Here is a 25,729-nt window from a genome sequence, read left to right on the forward strand (position 1 = left end):
GTAAAATCCAGTTTGCTAATATCTCAAGGTAGTGCATGCATTTTATACACACACACACACACCCCACTGTGCTCACACACGTTTTGCACACGTTTTCAAAGTTGTTGCTACAGAGATGAAATGGCATACCTTCAATCTCTTCAGTTAAATGAAGAAGTGGTTTAGAGAGGAAACACGTATAGAAAGAAAATGCTGGAAATTAGTGCTAGGAGAAAGTGAAGTGAAGAATCAACCTGATAAGGAGAGCAGGTGGTGAACACGCAATAAATGAAACTTAAAATGTTGATTTTGCCTTTTACAGGCTGCTGGTTTCAGAGGCTGAGTGGCGGTTTATGTGTACATGAAGTAAAACTGGAAAAACCAGTAACTTGGAGGATTTGTAACCGACAGGGGCCTAGGCTGTCTAACATTGTGAGGCTCAGCTGAGTTGGAAAAGCCACTTTTAATCCATAAACGGTTGCCCAGGGGTTTCTGAGGATGTATGTGGAGAAATGAGGATAGTGGATGCCCTAGATAAGTTTTGTACTATGTGGCCAGGGAAGTCCGGATCCTGCATCAGAAATGTTTCCCTGCTAGCAAAGCAAGAGAGGAGGGAACACAGGTTAATACTAAAGTACAAGCTTTGTGTGAAACAAGTATCTGGGTTTAGTCCCTGCCATCTGGGCTGGGAAGGACATGTGCCAGCCAGGATAGAGAATCCCAGCTTGCTTGGACCAGCAGTTTTATTTGCTGTTAAGCAGCATTCCATGAACTTGCTATTGTTCCATCTCAGACAGGGAAGTTAGTGAAGAGATCTGATTCTGATAATCGAGGGATGAGGAGAGTTGCCAGCAGAAGTACAGTGAAACCAGAAGATTGCAAACAAGATTGGGCTTCTAACACAGTTCCAGGAAACGGACCACTTTTGCTTCATAATAGGCATGTGTCTAATCTTCTCAAAGAATGTCTGCATGCCTCATAAAGACAGATTAAATTGCTCATTTAAAAAAGCAAAATGTTCTGAAGAAATAGAACTTGTTTGTATGGTCATCAGTGACAAAACCGCTTGTAAAATGGTATTGAGAGCCACCTCAAACAGCAGAGATACTTTGGGCATGGGGGAGAAGGAAGTAGAGTTGGAATGGCAGGTACACTCCCAGTGCCAGATTGCAGCCTTGTTTGCTTCCTGGTTCAGAATGCCCGAAGGAGGAGTACATGGTGAATCCAGATAAGAACTCCTTGTTATTCCTTAGCTGCTTTTACAACCTGTTCCTTACAGAGGCAGCTGGGCGGCTTTTAAGACTGGCCAATATTTCAACTATGCTTCAGTTATTATTATTCAGTACAAGGTTCTGGGTCCAGCTTTCTGGAGGTAGAATTATTCTGAGTGCATTGGAAGAATGCTGCAGTTTCCTGAAAATACCCATTTCCACATTTGTGATAAACTTAGCATTCCTTACAGCAGCTAAGTGACCTTTACTGGTATGAAAGCACTTTCTGCTTAAAAGGGTCTCTTTACTATTGATTGATCATCACAGGTGTGAGAAAGCAGGGACTGAGAACATGGAAAGCTGCCTTATACCAACCAACTCAGACCACTGTTCATCCAACTCAGAGTCATCTACATTGTACACCAGGGGAGGGTGGTCTTGCAGGATCTACCATATTATTGTACTAGAACTCATGAGATCCCCCAACCAGAGCCAGGTGCAAAATAAATTTAGCTAAGGGCTTATCCACTTCCTGTTGTCCCACTGCTTTCCCCTGGGGAAAAAATGCTCTTTTGTTATCAGTCAGAACAAATGGCACGGGTTTTTCGTGAACTGCCATTTGTTCCAATTTAAAGCTAAGGAGCAGGTTTTTCTTGGGAAATGAGTGGGGCAAGGGGAAACTTGCTTAGACCCATGCTTTCTAGGCATGGGGCAAGCAGAAGTGTGGACAAGCCCTAAGAATTAAGGACAAGGTGCCCCTTAACATATGTTCAGCCTAGATTTCCCTGCAGCCTTTCTTTGTTTCAGCAGCCTAATTTAGGATTTGTGTGTGTGATATTTTATTTTTATTTTATTTATTTTTTTATTTATACCCCACCCATCTGGCTGGGTTGCCCCACCTATTTCTGGTGTTGCTATTACAGTGGTACCTCGGGTTAAGAACTTAATTCGTTCTGGACATCCGTTCTTAACCTGAAACTGTTCTTAATCTGAGGTACCACTTTAGCTAATGGTGCCTCCAACTGCTGTCGCGCCGCCGGAGCATGATTTCTGTTCTCATCCTGAAGCAAAGTTCTTAACCTGAGGTACAATTTCTGGGTTAGCGGAGTCTGTAACCTGAAGCGTCTGTAACCTGAAGCGTCTGTAACCCGAGGTACCACTGTACTAGACAGTTGGAATCCCTTACCAAGCTCCTGGAAATCACCCAGAGATCTGCCAGTAGTTTCCAATGTACCGCCACACCTGCTTGATACTGTCTGGCGGGGTTTCAGACAGAAGTCTTTCCCAGCTCTGCTTGGAGACACTGGGGGGGTTTTTTAAAAAAGCAACTGCACCAATTGTACCCCCCCCACCAAAATAGCAAAGGCTGAACAAACACAAAGCGTGCTTTTCACTCTGTATCAATGGCAGTTTCTCCATAGGAGCCACTAGTTCTTATAAATGAACCGTCACTATATGGTAGATGAGTCTGCCTTAGTTTGGTGACAGGTGCAAAAACAGGAATATTTTAAGAGTAACTACAAGGATAAAATGAAGTGTTACCTGCCAAAAGGTGAAGAAGAGGTGGTTCCCGCCCAAAAGAAGATGTTTTAATCTGGTTTGGGCAGTTTATTTTAAGTATGGAAATGGAGCACATTCTACCCTGATACAATTTGGGTACATGCTGTCCCTGACATTTCATGTCAATTAACTGCTTAATAAACACTTATGCCTCACATGTCTAATTTCCCCCTTTTTTTTCAAACTTCACATTATTAGTTTTCTAATGGTACAGTTTCCCCTCAACTCCTCATTTCTGTCCAACCGCACACTGAAGAAAAGGCTTTGACATAGGGGGTTGAATCCGGGACGTTTTGTATGCAAAACGTAGAGCCGAACAATAGCCCTTCCCCATTGTGTTAGACCAAATGTGTGTGTGTGTTTTAAATTTATCTACTATCTATTTTCTACAGAAGAAAAGTATCTTTTCTTTACATGACTGTTAATTGTTTTTCATAATATACCCCTCATTTGTGTTTTAATTTTTTTTTCATATTTAGTATATGTTCTTGTCTGGAAAAGTGGTTTGTCAGTAGAATTCTTTTTATTTCTCCCCCTTTTTCTGACTTACCTGCTATTCATTGCACTCGGGTAGGTTATCCTTACAATGTGCCAAATAAAGAACAGCTCAGGCAAGTGCCAGGAGCAAATGCCAGTCTCTTGCCAAGGAAAATAAATGGATATGTACAGTAAGCTTATGTCCAGGAGAATTGTCTTGAATCGCACAGAAGTTCTTGCTCATTAAAAGTGGAATTTCCTTAATAGCCTGGAAATGTCAAACTCTGTGCTAATCTACCGCTCTTGAGTGATGGGTTTGCACACATACATGCAGATAGAGGGATGGGGAGCAGACAGACTCATGTATGCCTTACAGAAAATGGGAAGGCAATGACCAAGTTCAGATGTAACATTAGACTATGATTTAACACTGCATGAATCAGCCTCCTCTCTTCCTGAGCAACTCTATTCCTCCCATACAGCCAAGAACATGACTGTGACTTGTAAACTGTGACTTCCCGTGCTATCTGAAGCAGGAATAATGTTTTCTCACTAACTGTGCTTAGTTTTCAAACAAGTCAACTTCAAATTGTGAGTTATGAAGCTGTCTTGATTTTTTATAAAAACCCTAACCATAGTTAGTGTTAAACTACTATTCTCAGTTTTGACAATGCAGGAAGTCATAGTTTACTGAAAGCAAAGCAAGCGCTTATATGTTCCTTCTTTTAGCTGTGGGTAGGTAGCAAGAGCCCTGAAGCAAGGTAGACTCATTCACATTGCTTTTAAACAGTGGTTTAGTGTAACATCCAGACACGACTGAATATATATGAGCTGCTAATGGTTTGTCCTTCGGTGTTTTGCCACGTAAAAAGATACATTTCTCTGCAATCGAAAAAGCACAGGTTGCAATCTCAGTTGGGTGTTTAAGTGACAGAATGCATGAAACTGAGTGCTTGACTTTGTGTTCCCACATATTTTTTACATCCAACAAACAGTTAGGTTTAAAAGCATTGTAGGCTGCTCTAGCTCCATATCTAATTCAAAATGCCGAAAGCTGCTGCATATAAGACTGAAGCAAAAATTAAACCAAAAACCCCCCCACAAAAAAACCCCTGGCATTCAAAGAGGCAAATTGATAGGTCTGGAGGATATTCTGACAATAGCTTGAATTAGGCACACAGAGTGAAGGGTGGGAGGGAAGGCACTGTACCCATTAAACAAGTGCAGGTGGTTGGGATGCAGTGGTGCATCTCACTCAGCCTCATTAACCGTGACTGGGAATTGCTCTCCCACAGAGGCCTTTCTCGGTCTTGGGGCGGCACGCTTGCAAAGCAAGTGCTCAGCAACTGAGCCTCTGCAGGTTCAGTTAAAAGACAGTGGATCCAGCCTGGAAGCTCAACTTGTAGCTGTTACACTTGAGACCTCTTGGACTTGACTTTCATTACAGAAAAGTAGCACTTGTTGTAGCCCTTCTGAGCTTCATCAGGAATTGTACTATGTAATTTTTCCTCCTTCAAGAATTTTACTATCCCAGTGAAATGTTTTAAAAATACTGGAAGCTGGCTACAGTACCGGGACTTGCTTGCATAGGCTGAAAGAGAGCAATGCACTGCCCTGTTCTCTGCTTCAACCAGTAATGAGAATTCTGTGCCACTGTGCATACAGATAAGGGCAGGGATCTGGGCCAAATCTCTTGGGCTGAGCCCAAACGATTGCCTTTTGTTCCATGTTAGTTTGTTTTTTGTCCTTTTCCATTCTTGTATTTCTCTTTACATGTTTGCAGGGTACACGTGCAGACATCAGTACAGGGATGGAAAGGGACACGAGACATGACAAGGAGGGAAGCTTCCCTTGATGCCAGTAGAACTTTCCCTCCTGGTTCAAATAGCAGCTTTTGGGGCACGGGGCAAGAACGATTTTTGCCAGGAACATGGCTGACAGACACTGTTAACTGCCCCTTGGTACAGGGTCCAAATCCTGATCCCCCCTCAGCCACAAATTATAAGAAAGCTAGGCACATTAGTTTCAACCATCCGTTGCCAAGTTTGGCCCCCAGCTTTGCACTGCTGACCATAGTTTCAAGCGCCACCCCCAAGTGACATTCTGCACATCTTTATTTAGAGGGTGATCTTTAGCCCTGTTGAATGCCTGTGATTTGGAAGACTGGGGGTTCCACTCAGCATTGTTCCATGGGCAGATGTACAGTCCACTTACACCAGACAGAGCAAGTACTGAAAAAGTGTGTGTGTTTTTGTCACGGGGTCATGCATGGTTTTGTTTCTGACTACACACCCGATTTTGCATGGCTCTGCTCACTCTCTAGGTTCAGCCTCTGTCCCTCTCCCTTCTTGAACACATTCATTAACCTCTTTCTATTATGTACGTTGCGATGGTAGACGTGATGAAACTAAAATGAAGCCAAGTACATAATCGCCAACACTTTTTGGTTCTGGGGAGGGGAACAGAGAAGTGAAATACTCCCTGCAGAAGTTTTACATGGCAAAAGTTTTGCAGTGCACATATTTGTATTTGGTTGAGGAAAATACTGGGTGCTTTTTAAAAGCACAAAACCCGTAGCATTTTCTCCTGTATTAAAATGCATTTTCTTCCAAAGTCTGATAGTTCTTCTGTGATCAAGTGGCATATACTGTTCTAGAAGAAAATGTGTGTGGCTGCACCTTTCTGTGAAAACTGGATGTGCTGAGAAAGATCAAGGGATTTCAAAAACCTTCCCTGTCAAACAGTCTTAATATAATAACTCTTGTCTTACCTTTTCCCTTCCCTGATATTCAAGTGCTGTGAAACTTCAAAGGCTTGGCTTGTTTTCAATTGCTATTTTGAACCACTTGCTGTTCATCAGCCTAGGAACAAAATCACTTTTTACACACTAGCTAGATCTAATTTAAATGGTGCTTGAGAAAGGCTCTATATTTTCATGAGCCCTTTGTTTCTTATTAGTTTAAGAAAATGCTAATACAGTGCCAAAACATTGTTTAACATGTCACAAAACTCCAAAGCTTGTTCTGCAACAAAGCTAAATAAGCCTTCTGAATTTAAGTTAAGCAGGAGGAAAAATATATCATGTTTGCACTATAAATGAAGGTGCTGAAGAACTAAACTTTTTCCTTGAACAAGTTCGGCAAAATCCTTTGATTTACTTATTCCCCTCCCCCTTTTTTTGCTCTGTATAAAAGAAGCAGAACCCTCTCATGCTTGTTTATAGCCTTGCCAACCGAGTTGGAAAGGAGTGCCTGGCCTTTGCCAATGAAGAGTTCACCTGGGTGTGAGGATGAGTACCTCCTCTATGTAGAGAGCACTGATTTTGGGGAGGCCAAGTGTGTTGGGGCAAGATGGTTCAAGCAAGACACCGTATTTATGTACTATGAAAGGAGTGGGGGAGACATGGGAGGCAGCTGCAACGGTTATACATTACAGCAAGGGTTTTTCTTTAACTTGCTTACCTGTGTGGGGTGCTGTGTCCTTGCATCTCCAGTTGTGGGAGCGGAAGGTAACTTGGCATTTGGGCCTGAAGCTCCAAGGTGAGATACTGTACCAGATAAGGTTCTGGGAAGAGAAGTTTCAGCAATATCCTTGTGTTTTGTACGAGTTATCTGGAGAGAAGCTGTGTTGATGCAAAGTGGCTCCTTTGGAAACAGGAAACAAGGGGGGGAAACCTGCATGTGAGCATCAAATGTGAGCTACCAGAGGCCAGAGAGATACAGGCCCATGCCGTGTGCCCTATTGTCTGAGTTGTAGCCTTTCTGTGTAGGGGGTTTAGATACAGTGGTACCTTGGGTTAAGAACTTTATTCATTCTGGATGACTGTTCTTAACCTGAGGTACCACTTTAGCTAATGGGGCCGCCACACGGCCACTGCACAAATCCTGTTCTCATTCTGAAGCAAAGTTCTTAACCCGAGGTTCTATTTCTGAGTTAGCAGAGTCTATAACCTGAAGCGTCTGTAACCCGAGGTACTACTGTACTGCTGGTGTATCAGGTGGAGTGCTGGCTGAGGGCCCAAGAGATCAGAGGGGGCCCTCACTGGCCCCACCCAACCACAAAGCAGCCGTTTGGAAGTGGACAAATCAATGAGACAGCCTGGACCCCGTGAGAAGAATATAGAGACTGCTCTTTGTAATAAAAAAGTGACAAGTGGCCCTGCTCCCTTTTTTCCAGAAGCCCCCATCTCTTTCCCCAGAAATCCTGCTTTTTAATATAAATTTAATATAATAGTGGGAGTGCTGTGTTTTATGATACATTGTCCCTGGTGTGAAAGAACAGGTTTTATGTCCTCCAACATAGGGCATGGGTGATAATCCTAAATGTTGATGGGTTACATCCTTCTAGATGGACATATAGCACAGCTTTTTTCTTTCTTTCCCTGAGCTGGTGTAAAGTTATGGCATTCATGGCTGCAGATCTAAGGAGTGTAGAATATGGTACAAGTGCGCTCTTTCCTCACGTTGCCCGTGCCCTGCACCCCATTCCAGCTGCTTCACTGGCGTATCTTTGCTGGTGGAATGGCTCTACCAGTGGAGGGTTTACGCCAGCAGATCTCCCCTGGCAAATCTGCCGTGGTGGCTGCATATCTGGTATTCCACCAATGTGGTGGGGGCTTCTGCCAAAGTTGAAAGCTGTCAAATCTTCAGTATGGGATTGCATCCTAATTAAATTGTAATTCATTATTTACATTTGCTTACCATTTTTGAGCTTTTCTTTTGATATATTTCCACACTTGTCTTTATCAGCTCTGAATTTCTCCTGCTGTTTTATTGTCTCTCTCACAGCCCTTTAAAGTTAGCTTCTTTGAGAAATCTTGCATCCTTTTGCTTGATTTGTGTGTGCTTTTGCCTCATTTGACAGCTCCCTTTCTGATTAATTTATGCTTATGTCAAACAGAGGCCCCATTATTTGCTTCAGATTCTTTCTTTCTGTCGGTTGCTTCATCAGATCTTTAAAAGATTTGAGTCTCGTACCACTTCTTGGTTTTCATAGGAGCCTCTTAGTTTGGGAGTTCTGGCTTTGCATGTACAGATTGTGCAGAGGTCTGTGTATATTAAGTTCATTGCAAGCAAGCTTTTTTGCACACACTGCCTTAAGTCAAACATGTGGATGGCAGGTGGAACCAGCAGGTGCCCCATGAAGGGGACGGTGGTAATCCTGTTTATCACTGTGCAGGCACTTTGAAGGTCTACAGAGGACTGCAGTTTGACACTACACAGGCTGTAAGAACAAAAGCAGAGGTTTCTCAGCAACATCATTGCTCTTATACAGCTGCCCTACATGTCTTTGTCCAAATGCAGAGCTTTTTCTCAGGTATATAGATTTGGGTGTTAGAAATAATTAGGTGTTTTGTTTTTTTAAGAAATAACGAGGAAATCTTAGAACCTTATTTCTTAACAGATTATAATCTATTCATTTCCTTGCTATTTAGATTTGGGGGGGAGTGGGAAGATAACGTGCTCAACTTGCAGCTTAACACAAAAGGTGATTTTTGCCAGGCTTTTAGGCTAACTCTTCCAGCCGGCTGCATTTGCCTTGAGCATTAGCTTAACTTCTTCATAAACAACCCTCCCTGGCCTCTGCACAGAGGAAGGTGTCAGGTTTTCAAGGTGATTAGCAGGGAACACTTTACCCATGTAGCAGCTGTTCCTCCATATGGATGTGTGGAACACAGTCAAAGATAAGTGAAGGGCAGGGCAGGTGTCCACAGAAAGCAAAGAACTGGCTTTCATCAATCCTGATAAAATTAACATCTGGGAAACTTTTACAAAAGGCTGCCTTTTCGTTGCCACTGTTTCACGTAGGGCTACTTCATGTATTACAAACAGAAAAGAGATTAATCTACATGTCAGGTGATGTGTGAGCAAACTGCCAACCTGGACCTAATCGCTGTGTTGAATTATGCTTAACACCAAAGCACCTTTGTCCACAAAATGGCACAGCCAGCTCTGACCCTGAATGGTATGGGGATGGTGTGGTGCATTTTTTTTCCTTTCAAAGAAACCTCCCATTAAATGCTGGAATTCTGGGGTGAATTGGGAATTGGGAATGCACGCCTGATTCTCTGACTCCACTCCTCTACGTTCCAAGATACTTTAATATTTTGAAGGGTCTTCCCTCCTGTTATTCATTATTATTATTTTACATTTATATCCCAACGGTCCTCCAAGGAGTACATAGTTCTCCTCCCTCATTTTATCCTCACAACAACCCTGTGAGGTAGGTTAGGCAGCGACTGACCCCAAGGTCAGCACCCAGTGAGCTTCATACCTGGGAGGGGGGCATATTTGAACCCTGGTCTTAGTGCAATGCTCTCTCGACTACACTACATTGGCTCTTAAATATTACTATATCCAAATAATGAAATCCCAAGCCAGAATGAGATTTTCTGGCTCGCTGTAGCTTTTAGAAGTATGCAGCTACAAATGAAATGAGTAGCATTAGATCACAAGGAAGGTAGTTGGGGACCAGAATTTGACCTTAGGCAGAGTGAGGCAGCCGCCTCGGGTAGCACATGCTGTGTGGGTGGTGGTGTGGCAGCGAGAAGCTGGATGATAGAGGTAGGTGTGCACCACATGGTCTACCCTGCATGCCCCATGGGATGTGGTGGAGTGCGCCATCTTTGCTAGTGTTAGTGGTTTGTTTGTTTTTTTAGTGGATCTTTGCTAGTGTTGAAGTAAGATTCAACAGCTGGTCCAGTTGGCTTCTCTACATAGAATGGACAGCCCTAGAGTGCCTTTTACCCCAGGCAGCAAAATGTCTTGAGCCAGCCCTTTCAGGGGACAATAGAACACATTATAAAGAGTTTTTATAAGAAAAACATATAAAAAGCATGTTAACCTAGCCACTTGGGGGCTTAGCTGGAGATTGCATTTGCTATTAAGCAAATGTATGATATTAATTACATTTGTTCCTAAGAAAGTTACCAATGCATTTGCAAGCCGGCCTTTGTTCTTGTCGGGGAGCAAAACAAGCTTCTCTCTTACGGCATCTAGATTCTGAAGCAAGATAGATCCTAAACAAGGTAGTTTGCTGTATTTTTGTCCCAAGCAAAAGTCAAGATTGTTTTTATGGGAAGGATTTTTGATTTATTTGATTTGTTTGCGTGTTGGCTGCTCTTCGGCCAAGGCTCTCAGAGCAGCTCATAAGAATTAAAACAATAATATACAATGACAGTGTGATAGCTCAGCCAGTAGAGCATGCGACTTAATCTCAGAGTTGTGGGTTCAAGGCCCACATTGGGCAAGAGATTCCTGCATCAAAGGGGGTTGGACAAGGTGACCCTCAGGGTCCCTTCCAGCTCTACAAGTCTACGATTCTGTGAATATCAAACTGTACAATATGTTGCTAATAAAGAAGGCAACATTCCAGCGTGATGAAACGCAAACAAGCCGAAAGACCTGGGCAAATAAAAAGGTCCTCACCTGGCACCAAACAGAAAACCAAGGCTAAGGCTGTGTACTACATACCACACATTTTAATGCATCTTACTACCTCCGAAGGAATAACTTTTTCTTTTTATAAATGAAAATTAGGTATATTTACTGTTTGAAGCTGGACACAAAAAGGAGAGTCGCTGTTAAGAGAGGAAGAAGAGCAGTTGCCCAGTAGGATTGATTAATCTTTATTAAGTTGGTTAATATTAGTGGCTAACAGCAGAACTGAATACGGTACATATGAAATGTATAGAATGAACACAGAGTCCATTAAACAGATTAAACATATGACGTTTGCATTTTCTACTAAAATGAGAATGGCTACATCATAGCAAGTAGGAAATGCCAAAATAAATATATACCGGTAGATCAGCCTCAGAATAAATATGTAGAACAGCCCTGTATGCCTTCATCGCAAAGAAACAGAGAGCGCATTACTTGGTCAGGTGACTCATGAGAGAATTGGTGGACTTGGCTCATTTCCAGAAGCGTTCTCTCTGGCCCTGGTCAAATACTCCAGTACTCCATCTGTTTAGAGAACTAAAGAAATATTGTTTTGCCTTTTAGGCAACACTTTATATCCGGGTTTCTCCAGGAACCTGTTTAATGAACAACCAGTTTTGTTACACTAATCCCTAATAATGCTAGGATAAACATAGTTTTGTTTGCTAAATATTTAGAATCTAGAGGAGCCCTGAGAATTTAGAGCAGTTGTGAATAAATATGCTTCGTAAAATCAACAACAACCACAGCTACAACAACAATCCCTGCCCCTGGATTCTATCACCTTGCTCTGCATAACTCAGAAATGATGCAGGGAGCAAAGGATGCCTTCCCTGCACCAGGCTTTGTGTGTGATCTCATGTTTTGCAAAGCCAAATCCATAGGTATAGGAAGAGCACTCCCTATTTTCTCTCGCTTGAAAATGCCACCCATCTAGCATTTCCCTTATAAAGAAAACATGGGGTTGTGAATCCTGTGTTTTTTCTTCTAACATGTAGACCTGCCAGGAGTCGGGGAAATAGGATTTTGCTGCATGTAGTAAGGTAACTGGAGCTCTCGTGTACCCTGGCTCTACTATGGATTTGGATAACATTTGTTCATACTCTGCACAACTACAGTACCAGCACAATTTCTTTCTAGTGGCATGAACACCTTCTCTGGAAATGGGCTTGTGCTTAGTAAATGGAATCTTATCTGCTTTAAGGTCTGGCTTGTTATCAACAGAACAGTTATTCAAAACTGCCTTGATTCTGGAATTTGTAGGCATATGCATAGGATTATAAAAGTCCAGTTTATTCTCTCAGTTAATATAAATTAGAAGTAGCTGCTCTAGAGAATAGAATTGCATGTGTCTATAAGATAGACCAGCCCGTGGCACGTTTAGTGTGCTACCTTAATGTTGGGGCCACCAAATCTAGTTTACATGTTCCTATTGTGCAAAATTCTGCGGCTCTGAGCATAATAACCTGATGTCCTGTGGAGAGCCAATCTTCTATAATAAGTGGGAAAGCATCTATCATTGGTGCTAAATGCGCTTGGTGTTATTTCACCCCTGCACTTTCTCTTTCAGTCTGAATACCATTATGAATACACAGCATGTAACAGCCAAGGCTCCAGATGGAGAGTAGCTGTGCCGCACAACCCAGGACTCTGCACCGGCTTGCCAGACCCCATCAAAGGCACAAAATGCTGTAAGCTATGACTGCTGTCACCACACCTTCCCTTTACATGGTTTATTCCAGCCAACTGGAGGCTCCAGAGCCACGTTGAGCCATGGGGCACGAGATGTCACATCGTGCAATGTGTTAAAATGAGGTCTACCCTTGTTAATAGTTGAACATTCAGAAGAGAGAGATACCAATTTCATGCTTAGAATATCCTTGAATGCAGGCGGTGACCATTTTTCGTGCATCTGATTGCCGTGCAACCGCCAATGCCTGTGTTGCTTTTGGCCCCAGAAGGGGATGGAATGGGTTTACTTGCGACTGCTGACACGTGCAATGACCCGGAACGCAACCCCCACACAGGTGGAGAGTTGCCTGTATTTTGTGTATGTTAACTTCCCACACATACAGTTAGCATTGGCATACGTGACTTGAAATTGACATGTTGCTGAAATTTTGTAATGATGCACTTAGATACAAATTTGGACACCCCCCCCCAATGTTAATGGCTGGGGGAGTGGGAGGATGGTGCAGTATTGCCTCTCCATTGCTGACGGTGCTCTGCTATGCCAGAGGTCCTGAGCTTCTCTCTGACAGGTGGGAAGCTTCTGCTGGTGGGTTTTCCCATTGGCAGTAAACCACAGAAAGCCTTGAAATGGGACATTGCAGGGCACCAGAGGCTGTGAGTCTGTTGGATCCAAAGCCCCATGAATTCCCACAGGGGCCAAATCCTATGACTAGTTAATGAGCAAACCAGGATTAGGAACCATAGTTACATCTTGGTTTGTTCTCATTCAATGAATTTTAAGCAAACCACAATTCTTGGAGTCTGGATGTTGTAGGAAACTGTGGTTTGAAATTGTATAAGAAGCTACACCAGTGGTGAACTGGATGCGTATGGGAAACAGAAGCAGGACATGAGCACAGTAGGACTCTCCCAACTTGTGATTCTTATTAAGTGGCAACCCACAGATCCCCAGAGTGCAGTCTGGCCAGGGCAAATGCATTGGGGCAGCATGTTATATAAATCTAGGAATCACTCAAGGAAGTCTCTGTTTGGTTTTCATTTGTCTTTTTCCCCTGATCAGTTTTTCTCTTCTGCATTTCAGCATTTTCCTGCAAAGCTGGCGAATTCTTGGACATGAAGAACCAGTCATGCATGCCGTGTGCAGAGGGCACATATTCTCTGGGCACTGGCATCAGGTTCGATGAGTGGGATGAGCTGCCCCATGGTTTTGACAACAAAGCAACCAACCTTGAAATTGATTACAGCTTATCAGAGTCCTTGGGAAACTGCAGCATGTGAGTGAGCTTGTTGCTCTCATTTCTGCTAGAGCACATCATTATCACATAGACTGCTGATTCTAAAAGCTAAACACGTTGTTTAAGTGGGGGTGCTTGTGAATTTCTCCACAGATCCTGAGGGTCTGAATTACCCAGACTTATTTTTGGAGTAGTATCTTGCTAGTCTCCTGCCTTTGATTTCCAGACTGCTGCACGTGCTCAGTTGATGCCATTCTCAATTGTAGCTTCCCCTCCCTCCTCACAGCTAGGTGATTCACATCAGCATGTATGCATATGGATTAAATCTCTGTGTAAAAAAAGGAATCCTGATGTGGTTGCATCAAGGTTCAATTTTAAACTATGATTTAATCAATATGTATATGTGCTGGTGTGGATTAGTCACTTTAGGGGGCGGGGGGGGGGGGAGGAAGAGCCATGAACTGCAAATTGAGCAATGTGCCAAGTAAAAACTAACTTTAGAATTCTCCAAGCCAAACCAAAAGGCAGGCAAAGCAGGATATGGAACAGAGCAACCCCAGAGAATAGCGATGGGATGGGATGGAAAGGGCAAATACTCTCTTCCCTAAGTTTGATCAGTTGCTGCACTGTGTCTATAGTAGAGCTGGCCCAAGACATTTTGGCATCAGAGGCGAACCACAAAATGGTGCTCCCCCATGCCAGGGAACAAGGGGGTGAGTGATGATCTACAGCAGGGGAAAGTGTGGATGTCGGGGGGGGGGGAGGGCTCTTGCATGAGGAAAGAGGCCCACTCTGAATCACATTGGGCTGGTACAGAGCCAGGAGACCCCAAAGGATAGTCCCTGCCATTTTCTTCATAAGGGTGGGAGGGCACCAACAGCACCTCCTATTTGCTGAGAGCATGCAGTGGAGGCAGCATGGTGGTGCTGCGGAGGAGGAGGAGGATGCAGAGGATGCAGATCCAGCATCCAAGTAGCCTGTCATAGCTGTTGCTGCCCCCATGGCAGCAGCAATGGACAATGCATTTTTTTGAGGCCAGATTTGCTGCATTTGTGGATCTTGCTGCCTGAGGCGGCTTCCTCACCTTACCTCATAGGTGGGCCAGCCCTGGTATATAGATGAAATGGTAAGTTCATGTGCACCAGCACCCTAGCATTTCTGACATTTGGCACTCTGTGTGTGAGTGTGTAAATTCTCCCAATGTGACCAGAATTCTTCACCAGGGTTAAGTAAATTAAATACATTTTGCATATATTTACTTACTGTGCATAATTCAGTTTGCTTCCCCTAATCATAAGAGACAAAGAGGATATATAATGCACTGAATCCCCATTTCCTGCCAGCTGAAATTCTGTCTCCCCTTTGCACCTGAGATTTCACTTATTTTGCAGCCATATAGACTAGACTCTCATTTTGGTTTGGTTTTTAAAAGGAAAGCCCAGGTTCCAGACTGGTATGGTCACACAGTGGTAAGAAACAGACAGTTGATTAAGTTTTAATTGCAATAGCAGATTCTGTCATTGCTCCCACTGGGTTATTTTGACCTGCTAATTTTTACCTAGGGAACAGATATTGTGACTTTCTCATTTTTAAGTCCAGGGATTTGTTTGCTTACAAAACAGACAGCCATTTAATTTCTAAATAAAAAAGTACATTACTAGATTCTGACAAATTTATTGCTTTATGAATTATAGCCCCAGGAATAGTTCACAGCAGTATTGGGTTTTTTAAAACATTTAAAATTAAACAGACTTCACTGCAGAAATGTACCAGCATATTATTTTTCAGTAATTTCCTAAAGTATTGTAATGTGGTTAGTTTGTAAAATCAGTTCAAACCAGTATTTAATAGCTTTATTTTCTATTCTAATTTCTCCCCCTTGGAAGTGACAAAACTATAGGGGGTGGGAAATCAATATTTTGCAAAATGGGTACAAAGTGCTAAAGGAAATGGAATAATTTTAACATTAGATGCCTTTATGTAAAGGCAAATGTGTGCCAGGGGAGCGGTGTATTATTTCTTTCATTTAAAGGCCATCTTTGAAATTTCAGTTTTTGCTTCTTAGCAGTAAAGGAAGATGGAAAAATAACTTCTACTGCAGGTTTTTAATATGAATCTCCATTCAATTTTAATGAGCACATTATTTTTCGTCTGTCACTTCTAGTTTGCATCTTTTTAATTATGAAGAATACTATTAGTCAAATAGTATATAGAGAAGATTTGTTGTCAGTATTTTAATTTCTCTTGACATTCCTTGTTTTACGTTCTGCTCTGAGATCTCTGCTCAAGCAGTCCAGACCACTATATAACTCCCTGTCTGGGAAAGGTTTGGATGAGACATAAGTAGGCCTCCCCCACTGAAAAACTGCTTATATTGCTGGGGGGGGGACTCCACACCAGCAGAAATACATCTGCCCACCCACAGATTGCAGGGCAGGTGAAAATGCACCCACCAGCAGCTAACCTTGTGGAGAACCCCAAAACGGGGGGCAGGATTACCCTCAGCAATGGAGACAGGAGGTATGGTCGAAAGGGAGGGGGGAAACACCAACCTGGGGTGAAGGCAGGGACCCAAGCTCAATAGTGATAGGAGAGAAACCAAATCCAGAGGGTAATGGGAAGGAGGAAAACCCAACACAGCAAACTGCAGGAAGCAAAACTCAATGTTGGGGGGGGAATGAGTGGGTTCACATCCAGGGGAGTAAGTTTTCTGGTGGGTGCCAGAGGGGCACCAAGCATTAGGAAACAGCAGCTGATGGGGCAGGCAGAGGAGCTAATGAAGGGATGAAAGATGTGGAACTGTGGTGGGAGCAAGTAGCTGGAGGAGGGGAGGAAGAGTTGCTGGGAGGGGCCCAGCCACAGGAAGAAAGGAGAAGTGGTGGAAGGCCACAGTGATTGATAGCTGGGGGTGCATTCAGAAGGCTGCAGAAATCAGCAGGATTTGCTAATATTATGGGCTGAATGATTGCTTGCCTGTGCAGCCTCCATCATCCTCCGTGCCCTGGCAGGGGTTTCTGCCCAGCAACATCTTCCACCATGGGCAGCTTCTGATGGGTTGCACTGCTTTGGTGACTGATTTATGGGATCAAGTCATGGAAGCACCGGTGTCTCATTGTCAGCTTTCTGAACACCCATTTGATCACCACATGGGTAGTACAGTGTGCCCTATAATAGTGCCTATCTGGAGTTACAGAGAAAGTGGCACATAAGTGCATTTGAGAGGATTGGCTCCCTCTGCCTCCACCATTGCATGACAGGTTCCACCTGCAAGCAATGGAATGACACCTTTGGTGCCATCAGGAAATGAGCCTGGGAACTAATCTGCTCCGGCGTGATATTAATGGAGGCTTTGAACAAAGCCTTGGAGGCAGGTAAGAAGATCCTTGCCCATATCCCATCAAAGACACGGACAACAGCCAGAGTGATGTCGGTAATGTATCAGTGGCCTCGATTCCCAAGGATCTTTCAGGGATGGGAGAGGTGGTGGTGCAGTGCCAGCACCAGTGGAGGAAGGTGTGGCTATGGAGGCTATCCAACCAGCTCAGCTGCACAGCCTCTCCCCAATGTATCCCAGAGGTGGGTGTGCATTCTCTTTGTGGATGAGTTGCATCCTCTCTCTACTCTGGTTTCAGTGAATATGTCTCGGCAGAGTTGCCAGCCACAAAGATCAGCACCATGGACAGCACTTGAGCTGTCTTCTGCTCACATGCATTCTGCGCCTCTGAGGCCCAGTAGCCCTCATGGACATGGTGGTTGGCCTCCCGCTTGCTGCCTTGCTGGGCGCTGTGGCTGCCATTCAGCAGGGTAGGTCTGCACAAGATCCTGAGATGCCACTGCCTCAACCACCCAACAGACCCCAGACCAGCACTTATGCCACCTATGGACCTGGACCGTAGGAGACTGAGGAGAGGATGACCCTCATATGGGAGTGGAAGAACAATGAAACTCCTAGCAGCTTGGGAGGGGGCAGGCCCAATCCAGGGAATGTTGGGGTGAATGATGGGGGCAGTACCCTCTCCAATGCTAAGGATTTGTCTTTGGGGGGCAGCAACAGGGAGTGGAAAGGGGTGATCAGCAGTGACAGGAGACTTCGTCTTGGGGACACTGCACTGTTGGTGGGTCATTGTCTGCTGGAGGTGAGGGATGCAGGAGGAATGGGAGGTGGCTTTGGAGGACGAGGCTACAGACAACTTATTTGGATGAATCAAGAGTGAACTAAGATGCTACAAACTTACAGATCAACTTCAAACAAGCATTCGATCAAGGAATTAAGCATATAAATCATGAAGCAGGGTTGTTAAGGTCTGGTGAATCTGTACAGGTTTTTCTTTTCCTTACATGACCATCTTAAATGAAGTTTCTCCAGCTGTGTTTGTGTCCTCCCTGCAGAAGCACATCTCCTCAAATGCAATATTCCTCTAACAATAATACCTCTCAAATTCCTTGTCACTATCCTGGAGTTTTGGTTGTTCCTTTCAGAACATGAGGCTTAAGAGGGCTGTTTTGCCTGACTTGCTTTTCAGCTGGAATGTAAAGCTTCAGATCTACACTCACCAAAATTCTTTCTACTTAATTGCATCTGCACCCCACCCCTTTCCCAAGGAGCTTAGGTTGGCATACATGGCTGTCCACCCCCATTTTACCCAGCTATCCCTTAAGGTCAAGACAGTGACTTGTGCAAGGTCCACCCAGGGAGCTTCATGGCTGAGTGTGGCTTTGGACCTGGATTTCCCTGGTCCTGGTTGGATTTTTAACCATGTTGGCTTTGAGTGCCTCTCTCCTGTGTTCTCTTCTGCACTGACAGTGATCCCACGTTCACATAATTAGCACAAAGGCGCAAAGCCTGTTTAAAGATACTGTGTGTAATGTGGGTGTGCTAATGTCTGCATATGAGTAAGGTGACGCGGAGGAGGAACCAAACCCTTACCTTTTGTTTCGGAGCAGCCTGCCAGTGCATTTAATTAGAAACCATGCATCTTGGAAAATTCATGTGGCGTGCCTATATTCTTCCTTGCTGCTAGTCTGTTAATAGGAGGCAGTGCAAACCTGCCCCTGTGTCTGTCTCCCCAGGTCAGGAAGGCTTAGAAGGAAACTGGTGGGGGGGCCTCCAGTTCTGAGGCAGGGATATCCAGATCCAATGGCTCTTCATGGTCACTGGCAATATGGAGATCTTCTGAAAGATGCTGGTCCTCTTTTGAAGAGAATCCAGGTCTGCAGTCTGGGCAGGGCTGACTCCTCCCACACATTGCAGCCCACAAAGATAGGCATGTACTGTAGCTTCCTATGTTGTCAGTAGAACAGGAGTCTCTGTTCTGGTCCATTAGTGAAGACTGGAAGGCAACCTACCACCTTGACCTCAATTTAGATAGCTGTCCTAGCTGCCACAGTAGCACTAGCTGATCTCTGCCATAGCCCAGTCACCTGGAGTTGAGTCATTTGTGTTTTGAGATTACTTGTACTTTTTAATCCTGATAGGAAAATGGATGTTAAGCTTAAAACTGTTTTAGTGAGGATATTTTGTGAAGCATAGATTTGAAGGGGTACAGTGTGTTAGCTCTGCTTTACAAGCTCTGGGGCTTTAAGTCTGTCCATTGGCCTCAAATGCTCCGACGAGCGGAGCCCAGGACCTTGTTTTCCTGCCTGGTGCTTTAATCATTTTGATGCTGAAGATAAGCTAGCTGAGACTCGTCAGGCAGAAGACGTCCTTTAAAGAGTGTTTTTTGCTAAAAAAAACTCAATACCATGGTGCTGAAAAGTGTTTGTGCAACTTGCAAATGTAACCTACTTCTCATATCACTTAAATTATTCATCAAACTTCTAAGCACAGTTGTAGAAGCAGAGGGGCAGATTATTACCATTGCTAGTTCGTCTCATTAAGTAAAGGTCTGTCTGGTTCCTCCAGTTTGCCTTAGATCCAGGATACCTTTCATGGAGTCGTGGCGACGATGCATGTGAAAGGTTCTGAGTTCCTCTTGCTGAAAAGAACAGGAGCAAGTGGCCTTTTTGTTTTCATAAATGTGTATGAAATCCCAAAGTATGCAGTTTATAGTATGTATTCTTGGCTTTTATCTCTCTTCTGCTGCAAAGTGAATAAGATCCTTGCATATTTTTTCAGACTGAAAATGATGAGCTGAGGGGAAAGAATGGGCTTCACAGACTGGAACACTTCTGATTGATCAGGAAGTGTAATTTTGGGGGGATGGAGGGTTGTCTTAAGTCTGGAAGAAAACAGGCACAAATACACACAGAGAAAGAGAGAGACTTATAGTTCTTTCACCACCACCACCCACCGTGGTTTTCTCTCCTCTGCCCCTCCTTCATGCTTGTCATTTGTCAGAGAAGCTAAAGGTGCCTCTTACCTTTCATTTCCAGGAGTCTTTACAGCCACCTTCACCCCATTACTGTCTGCACATCAGCGCAGGGCAAATCAGCATTGCTACCCTTGGCCATGTTTTCCTGCTTCCACCTCCATCCAGTTTTATCACCCAAAGTGACACTGTTTGTCATTAGAAGCAAGCATGATGATAATCACCACAATTTCTTTTATTTCTTTCTGAATTAAGTAAACTGATGATGTGTGAAATTAAACCAAGTTTCCCTTAGGGCAGTATCATCAACCTTGAGATCCTGTCTGCCCCTCTAAAGTTTGAGACCCTGCATGTTCCTCCACTGACTGCTTTGCCCGTCCTTTCCCCTTCTTGCTATGATTCTGATTTTACTCCATAGTAGGCAGAGAAACAGGGTAGGGAAGAGAACCAGGACTGGGCTAGGAGGCACAAGAGATGCATCATCTGCCCCTGTCTTGGAGCATGTGAAGGATATAGATGAAAGTTTTGGGTTAACACCCGTCCACTTTGGTTCTTACCTCTGCTTGCTGCCTTTTCATTTTCCCACTCCCTTTAATGAGAGAATAAACTGCACATCTCCAGCTTGTAAATTTGGGGTTTTCTATTTGAATGGCATGACGGGGACATTCAGCTACCCCCCCCCCAGGTTATAAGACCTGCCAAATTTCAACCAGATTGGCAAAGGGTCTCCATTTTAGTTAAGACCCCCACATTCCTATTTCACCTTTGCCTTACATTACAACAGATGTAAAATAAGGGTGGGTGCATTTCTTTTTTCTTCTTCAGTTGCTTTAGAAATGATTGCACAAAACAGAACCTGTGCTTTGTCCCCTTGTAATTGCATCTATCATTCTGCAGCCTCATGCTGTGGCCTAGCATATAATGAGAGTGTGATATACAGGGAATATACTGACCTGTATATCACATATGTGGAATATGTGGAATAGACTTGAATACGTCAGTATAAAATGCCAACATGGCTCAACTAAGTGCAGCCTGCTGAAGTGTTGTTGATCTCCAGATAAAACAGACTTATCTGGAGATCATGAAGTTTCTGGGCAATTTTGTATATTAGCTACAATGGTGGAACGAATCCTTCATAAATATTACACCCATATTTCAGTGGAGACATAACATCTGGCATTTGTGCTTTTAGCTTTCTTACCCATCTCTCTTGTTAATGTAACTCTCTTGTAATGTTTAGGGAATGTCTGTTCTCTGGAACTGTACAGTAGCACTCCCTTAACGGCTGGGCTTTTCTCTTTGTTCTGTTCCAGGTCAACGTGGAGTCTTAAGGGAGATTACATTGCCTCCAACACAGACGAGTGCACAGCCACTCTGGTGTATGCTGTTAATCTGAAGCAATCTGGCACTGTCTCCTTTGAGTATATCTACCAAGACAGCAGCATCGTCTTTGAGTTCTTTGTATGTTTCCTATAACTCAATCTACCTTGCTAATATTGCATGCAAAGTGAGGGAGGATTTCTTCTGGGCACTGTCTTTACCTATATGACCACCTCTGCACTAGTTTTCACTTTCTGGGCCTATCTGAAAAATGAATGTTGCATCTTGTTGGACTTCATCCGGTGACAAATGAATTTTGGCAGCAGTTATTTTTGCAGTCCTTTCAAGATACAGTGGTTTCCCTTCTTTAACGCTTCAAAGATAATGATGCTCATTTAAAACAACAGCATTATTACTTTGGCATCTCCTCTCCTCCCTATTCACTACAATACAGTAGCCAAGAAGACTTTTCCAACATTTATACCATCTCCAGGGCCATTAACATATACCACTGTGTTCTTTAAAGTGCACTTCAGATAACTTAACAACTCCGAAGTGTATTGAGGTGCATTTTATCACAGTTTCTTTCATAGAAGTGGCTCTTCCTCTACATTGCTTTAAGAAAGTGGGTAGATACAGGAATGGTTGCCTTGAATGCCAAAATGGACACAAAACCATTTAACTTCTTAAAAATCTCTGAACAGTGTGCTCTAGGTTTGCTGCTGGAGGATTAGTTAGGGCACTTTCTCCATATTGTACTTTGTAGGAGCCCAGAGAAACCTACAGCAGCCTATCTTTCCAGCCTTTAAAGCTATGCATACATTCTCTCTACACTACAGCATTAGAACTTGGTCCTACAAAAGAGTTTTGCCCTCCAGCAGCAAAAACGTTAATTTTACTGTGATATCTTAAGCTGACTACTACAAATCAACTTATTTATCCCATGCATCCTCATCCCGGGTTCTCATTTGTTGCAGATTCAGAATGACCAGTGCCAGCCAACTGTAGAGGAGTCACGATGGATGAGAACCACAGAGAAAGGGTGGGAGACGCACACTGTAAGTGCACAGAGCTCCTTAACTGTGCTTATGGCCCACAGGAGCTTGGAGAAGGAGACCTGTGTGTGCTTCTGGGACTCCGTACTGAAGTCCCAAACGGTACAGCCTTTGAGTATCAGCTGGGACTTGAACTGTCTGTGCTTTGAACATTTGCAGGTGCAGCTGAGTCAGGGCAACAATGTTCTGTTTTGGAGAACGACAGCCTTCTCTGTGTGGTCCAAAACTCCCAAGCCTGTGTTGGTGAGGAACATTGAGATTACAGGTTTGTGTTTGGTTGGTGCATGTCTCGGGTCTGATGCCACTATGCAAGCTGTCGTTGTGCCCAGCAGCGGCTAAAAGGTTTTTTTTCCTCTCTTGCACTGCTATCCAACCTCACTCCTTTCCTCCCCCCTGTTCCCTAGGAGTAGCCTTCACTTCTGAATGCTTTCCCTGCAAGGCAGGCACCTACACAGCCAAATTAGGTTCTTCCTTCTGCCAGCCATGCCCAGCAAACTCCTACTCCAGCAAAACAGCTACTTCCTGTCACCAGTGCGAGCCGGCAATGTACTCAGGTAAGCACCTTAGCTAATTATCAGAAAACTTATGAAGGAGGCTGATTTATGACTTTGAAGTATAGGAAGCTGCTTTTATATGGAGTCCATCTTGCTCAATATTGTCTACACTGACTGGCAGTGGCTCTCCAGGGTTTATGGCAGGAATCTCTCCCAGCCCTACCTGGGGATGTTGGGGATTGAACTTGGGACCTTCTATATGCAAGGCAGGGGCAGTACCACTGAGCTATGGGTATTCCCATAGCTTTACTAAGCAAAAGTATCCCGTATCCCCAGCTGTTTGCCCAGCTTCCAAGTTCAGTTGAATATGCTACCTAAATCTTCCTGCCAGCTTAGAACCCATTGCACCTGCTCTAACGAAGAAAATCCAGTTGCTCTTCTTTCTCCTCTTCAAAAATGTAATTAATGTAGCCATGTTCTTTCCCCTGTAAGAGGCTAAGTCTGCAGTGTTGGGTACTGCTTTTGCTTTTGCTTGTAATGATTTGGCATCATCCCTCTGATCACACACACCATTTTCTTTCTCCCAGTAACATTCACAAGCATGTGAAACTGAGGGGGAGAGGAGGGAAAACAGTAAGCGAAGATGAAACCAAAAGCCTGGGGTAGCCAGTGTAGTGCCCACCCAGATGAGCCTCAGTCAGCCCAAACCAGAATAGACAGTGGGTCAAAGATGATGGGAGCTCCTGGGAGACAGCCCATTAGCTATCCTTGCCAAAAGCTATTTCTAAGCAGTTTCCATTAACACAAGCACCAAGAAGTATCGTTTTAACTTCCTCCTGGCTTATTGATAGCGAGGCATTTAAAAGTGCAGTTATTTAAATTCCCTTCATCATTGGAGGGTGTTGGCATGCTTAGAAGCATTTATTATTGCAAGATGGAAGCATAGGGAACCCCCCCCCCCAGCTTTTGCATGCCCACTTGGGTGCCATTTTCCTTCTTCCCTGGGCATTTGATAAGTTTGAGAAAGTTGCGGGGTGGGGACTGGCAAGCAAGATTACTCGCAACAATGGAGAAATTAGCCCAGCCTGGATCTATATGAGCTTTGGAAAATTACTGGGGAAATCTTGAGCTTTTTCAGAGAATTCTCCAAACAAAAGTTTGGCAAGATCTAGCCCATTAAATGTAGGCACATTTTTATCCTCTCCATGGAAAGTAGGTCTAAGTCTCAAGCAGATTTTTGATCCGTAGTTCTGTGTTTTTGGAGGAATTTTACACAGCTGGATTTGGGGCATCATTCTCATGTATTGCTCTCTGCATAATGAGGGATATATTTTGTTAGCGCCTTCATGCTTTGAGCAATTTGCTCAGTTCTATGGAACTCTGCCTTGCAGAAAGACTTGGAAAGTTACTTTCAAATTACAGGCTCATAGCAGTTTCATTCCTCTTTGTGATTGCTTAGAATCACAGAATCACAGAATTGTAGAGTTGGAAGGGACCACGGGGGTCATTTAGTCCAACCCCCTGCAATGCAGCAATCTTTTGCCCAGCATGGGGCTTGAACCCATTACTCTTGAGATTAAGAGTCTCATGTTCTACCGACTTAGCTATCTCAGGCTTGCATCATATTTGGCAAGTGCAATATCAGTGTTGTCTGTTCCCCTATAAGAAGTGGCAGCAGTTGGCACATCAGACTGCAGCATTTTGATTGGTTGCTGTCGTGTAGGAAGACTTTGACTTGATCAGCTTCAAAACCTTATGCTTGAAGCATTTTACCAGGCTGCTGGAAACTATAGGAGACGACAATGGACCTTGGGTTTCCCCTTTCCTACATGGGGAAGGGAGTATTCAGCTTAATGACAAAATGCTCCATCTTCAGGGCAAAATCCCTGCAATTTTCTCATCAATTGCTGCCACTTTTTCTTACCCTAAAAGGGCTGGGAACTGCCTGCTCCTTTAACATGATACAAAAATGTGTTCTTTGTTCCCGTCAAATTCAATTGTCTTAAGCAAATAGAAGGCAAATGGCTTCTAACAATTTCTAGGAGAACAAATGTTGGAACTGAAGCCTGAAACGACCTGTACATCTGCAAACATGCACACACTGCCCTTCTCATTGCTCCGGTTAAATACACTGAATAGATTTATGGTAGCCGTGATTAGTACCCGCTACACAGAGATAAAATATGGGCATGTGTGTGAGATGGGCATGGCACCTTTCTGAAGTTCCTGCTGATTGTTGCTAGATTGATTCTTTCATGCTCACGTGGTTTTAACCATTGTTTCCTCTTTTCAATGAAGAACCAGGTTCAGCATCATGCAAGCCACGCCCAGCTTGCACAGATAAGGATTATTTTTATACTCATACAGCCTGTGATACCAATGGAGAGGTAATTCACCTTCTGGATTTCCTTGTTTGTGATGGTGGCGTTTAAATAATGAAAATTTCTTGTTTAGCTTTTTGACGTACACAGCTATAGAGCTTACCTTTAACGGAAAAGACCGTACTGCAAAGCATTGTTCATGCTTTAATAAGCAGGGACATAAGGAGTAAGTGAGCATGCAGGAATATAAAGGAGTCAGGCCCTGAAGATGGCATGGCTGGCTAAGCTTACCCACCTCTTTTAATTAGCAGAACCCACTGCTGCTGGTTTCTCCTTATTAGAAGAGGTGTGTGGCCTTGGAAAGGCCTCAGCTCCTTGTCTACCTCAGGAAGAGGGAAGTGGCTACAGCGGGATGTGGCATGAACCTGCAGGCTTCCTTCTCTTGGGGGTGGTGTGTGGTGACGAAGGGGAGAAACTTGTTCTTCCCATCATCATGCCACCACCACCAAGAGAAGGAAGCCTAAATGGGACACAAAGGGGAGAAACACATTCTCCCCTTGTGTCCTGCCTCAGAGAAGGAAGCCTGTGTAGGATTCCTTGCAGTGACAGACTTTGGGGTCTCCTGCCCTCTG

At 43.9% G+C, this 25,729-nt stretch overlaps 1 protein-coding gene across 3 annotated transcripts in view; it reads left to right on the top strand.

Moving 5' to 3' along the window:
* Window positions 1-25,729, top strand: part of ELAPOR1 (endosome-lysosome associated apoptosis and autophagy regulator 1) — a 61,238-nt gene that overhangs the window by 17,083 nt on the left and 18,426 nt on the right. For all 3 annotated transcript variants that reach the window (XM_083509787.1, XM_083509785.1, XM_083509786.1), the window contains exons 2-8: window positions 12,240-12,360; window positions 13,443-13,635; window positions 21,221-21,368; window positions 22,205-22,285; window positions 22,442-22,547; window positions 22,687-22,836; window positions 25,075-25,163. In XM_083509787.1, coding sequence (XP_083365913.1) covers window positions 13,475-13,635; window positions 21,221-21,368; window positions 22,205-22,285; window positions 22,442-22,547; window positions 22,687-22,836; window positions 25,075-25,163 — 735 coding nt within the window. In that variant the 5' untranslated portion in view covers window positions 12,240-12,360; window positions 13,443-13,474. The remainder of the gene's footprint in view (window positions 1-12,239; window positions 12,361-13,442; window positions 13,636-21,220; window positions 21,369-22,204; window positions 22,286-22,441; window positions 22,548-22,686; window positions 22,837-25,074; window positions 25,164-25,729) is intronic.

Source organism: Podarcis liolepis, assembly GCF_965112155.1.
Source record: "Podarcis liolepis genome assembly, chromosome: 6".
Classification (NCBI taxonomy): Eukaryota; Metazoa; Chordata; class Lepidosauria; order Squamata; family Lacertidae; genus Podarcis; species Podarcis liolepis.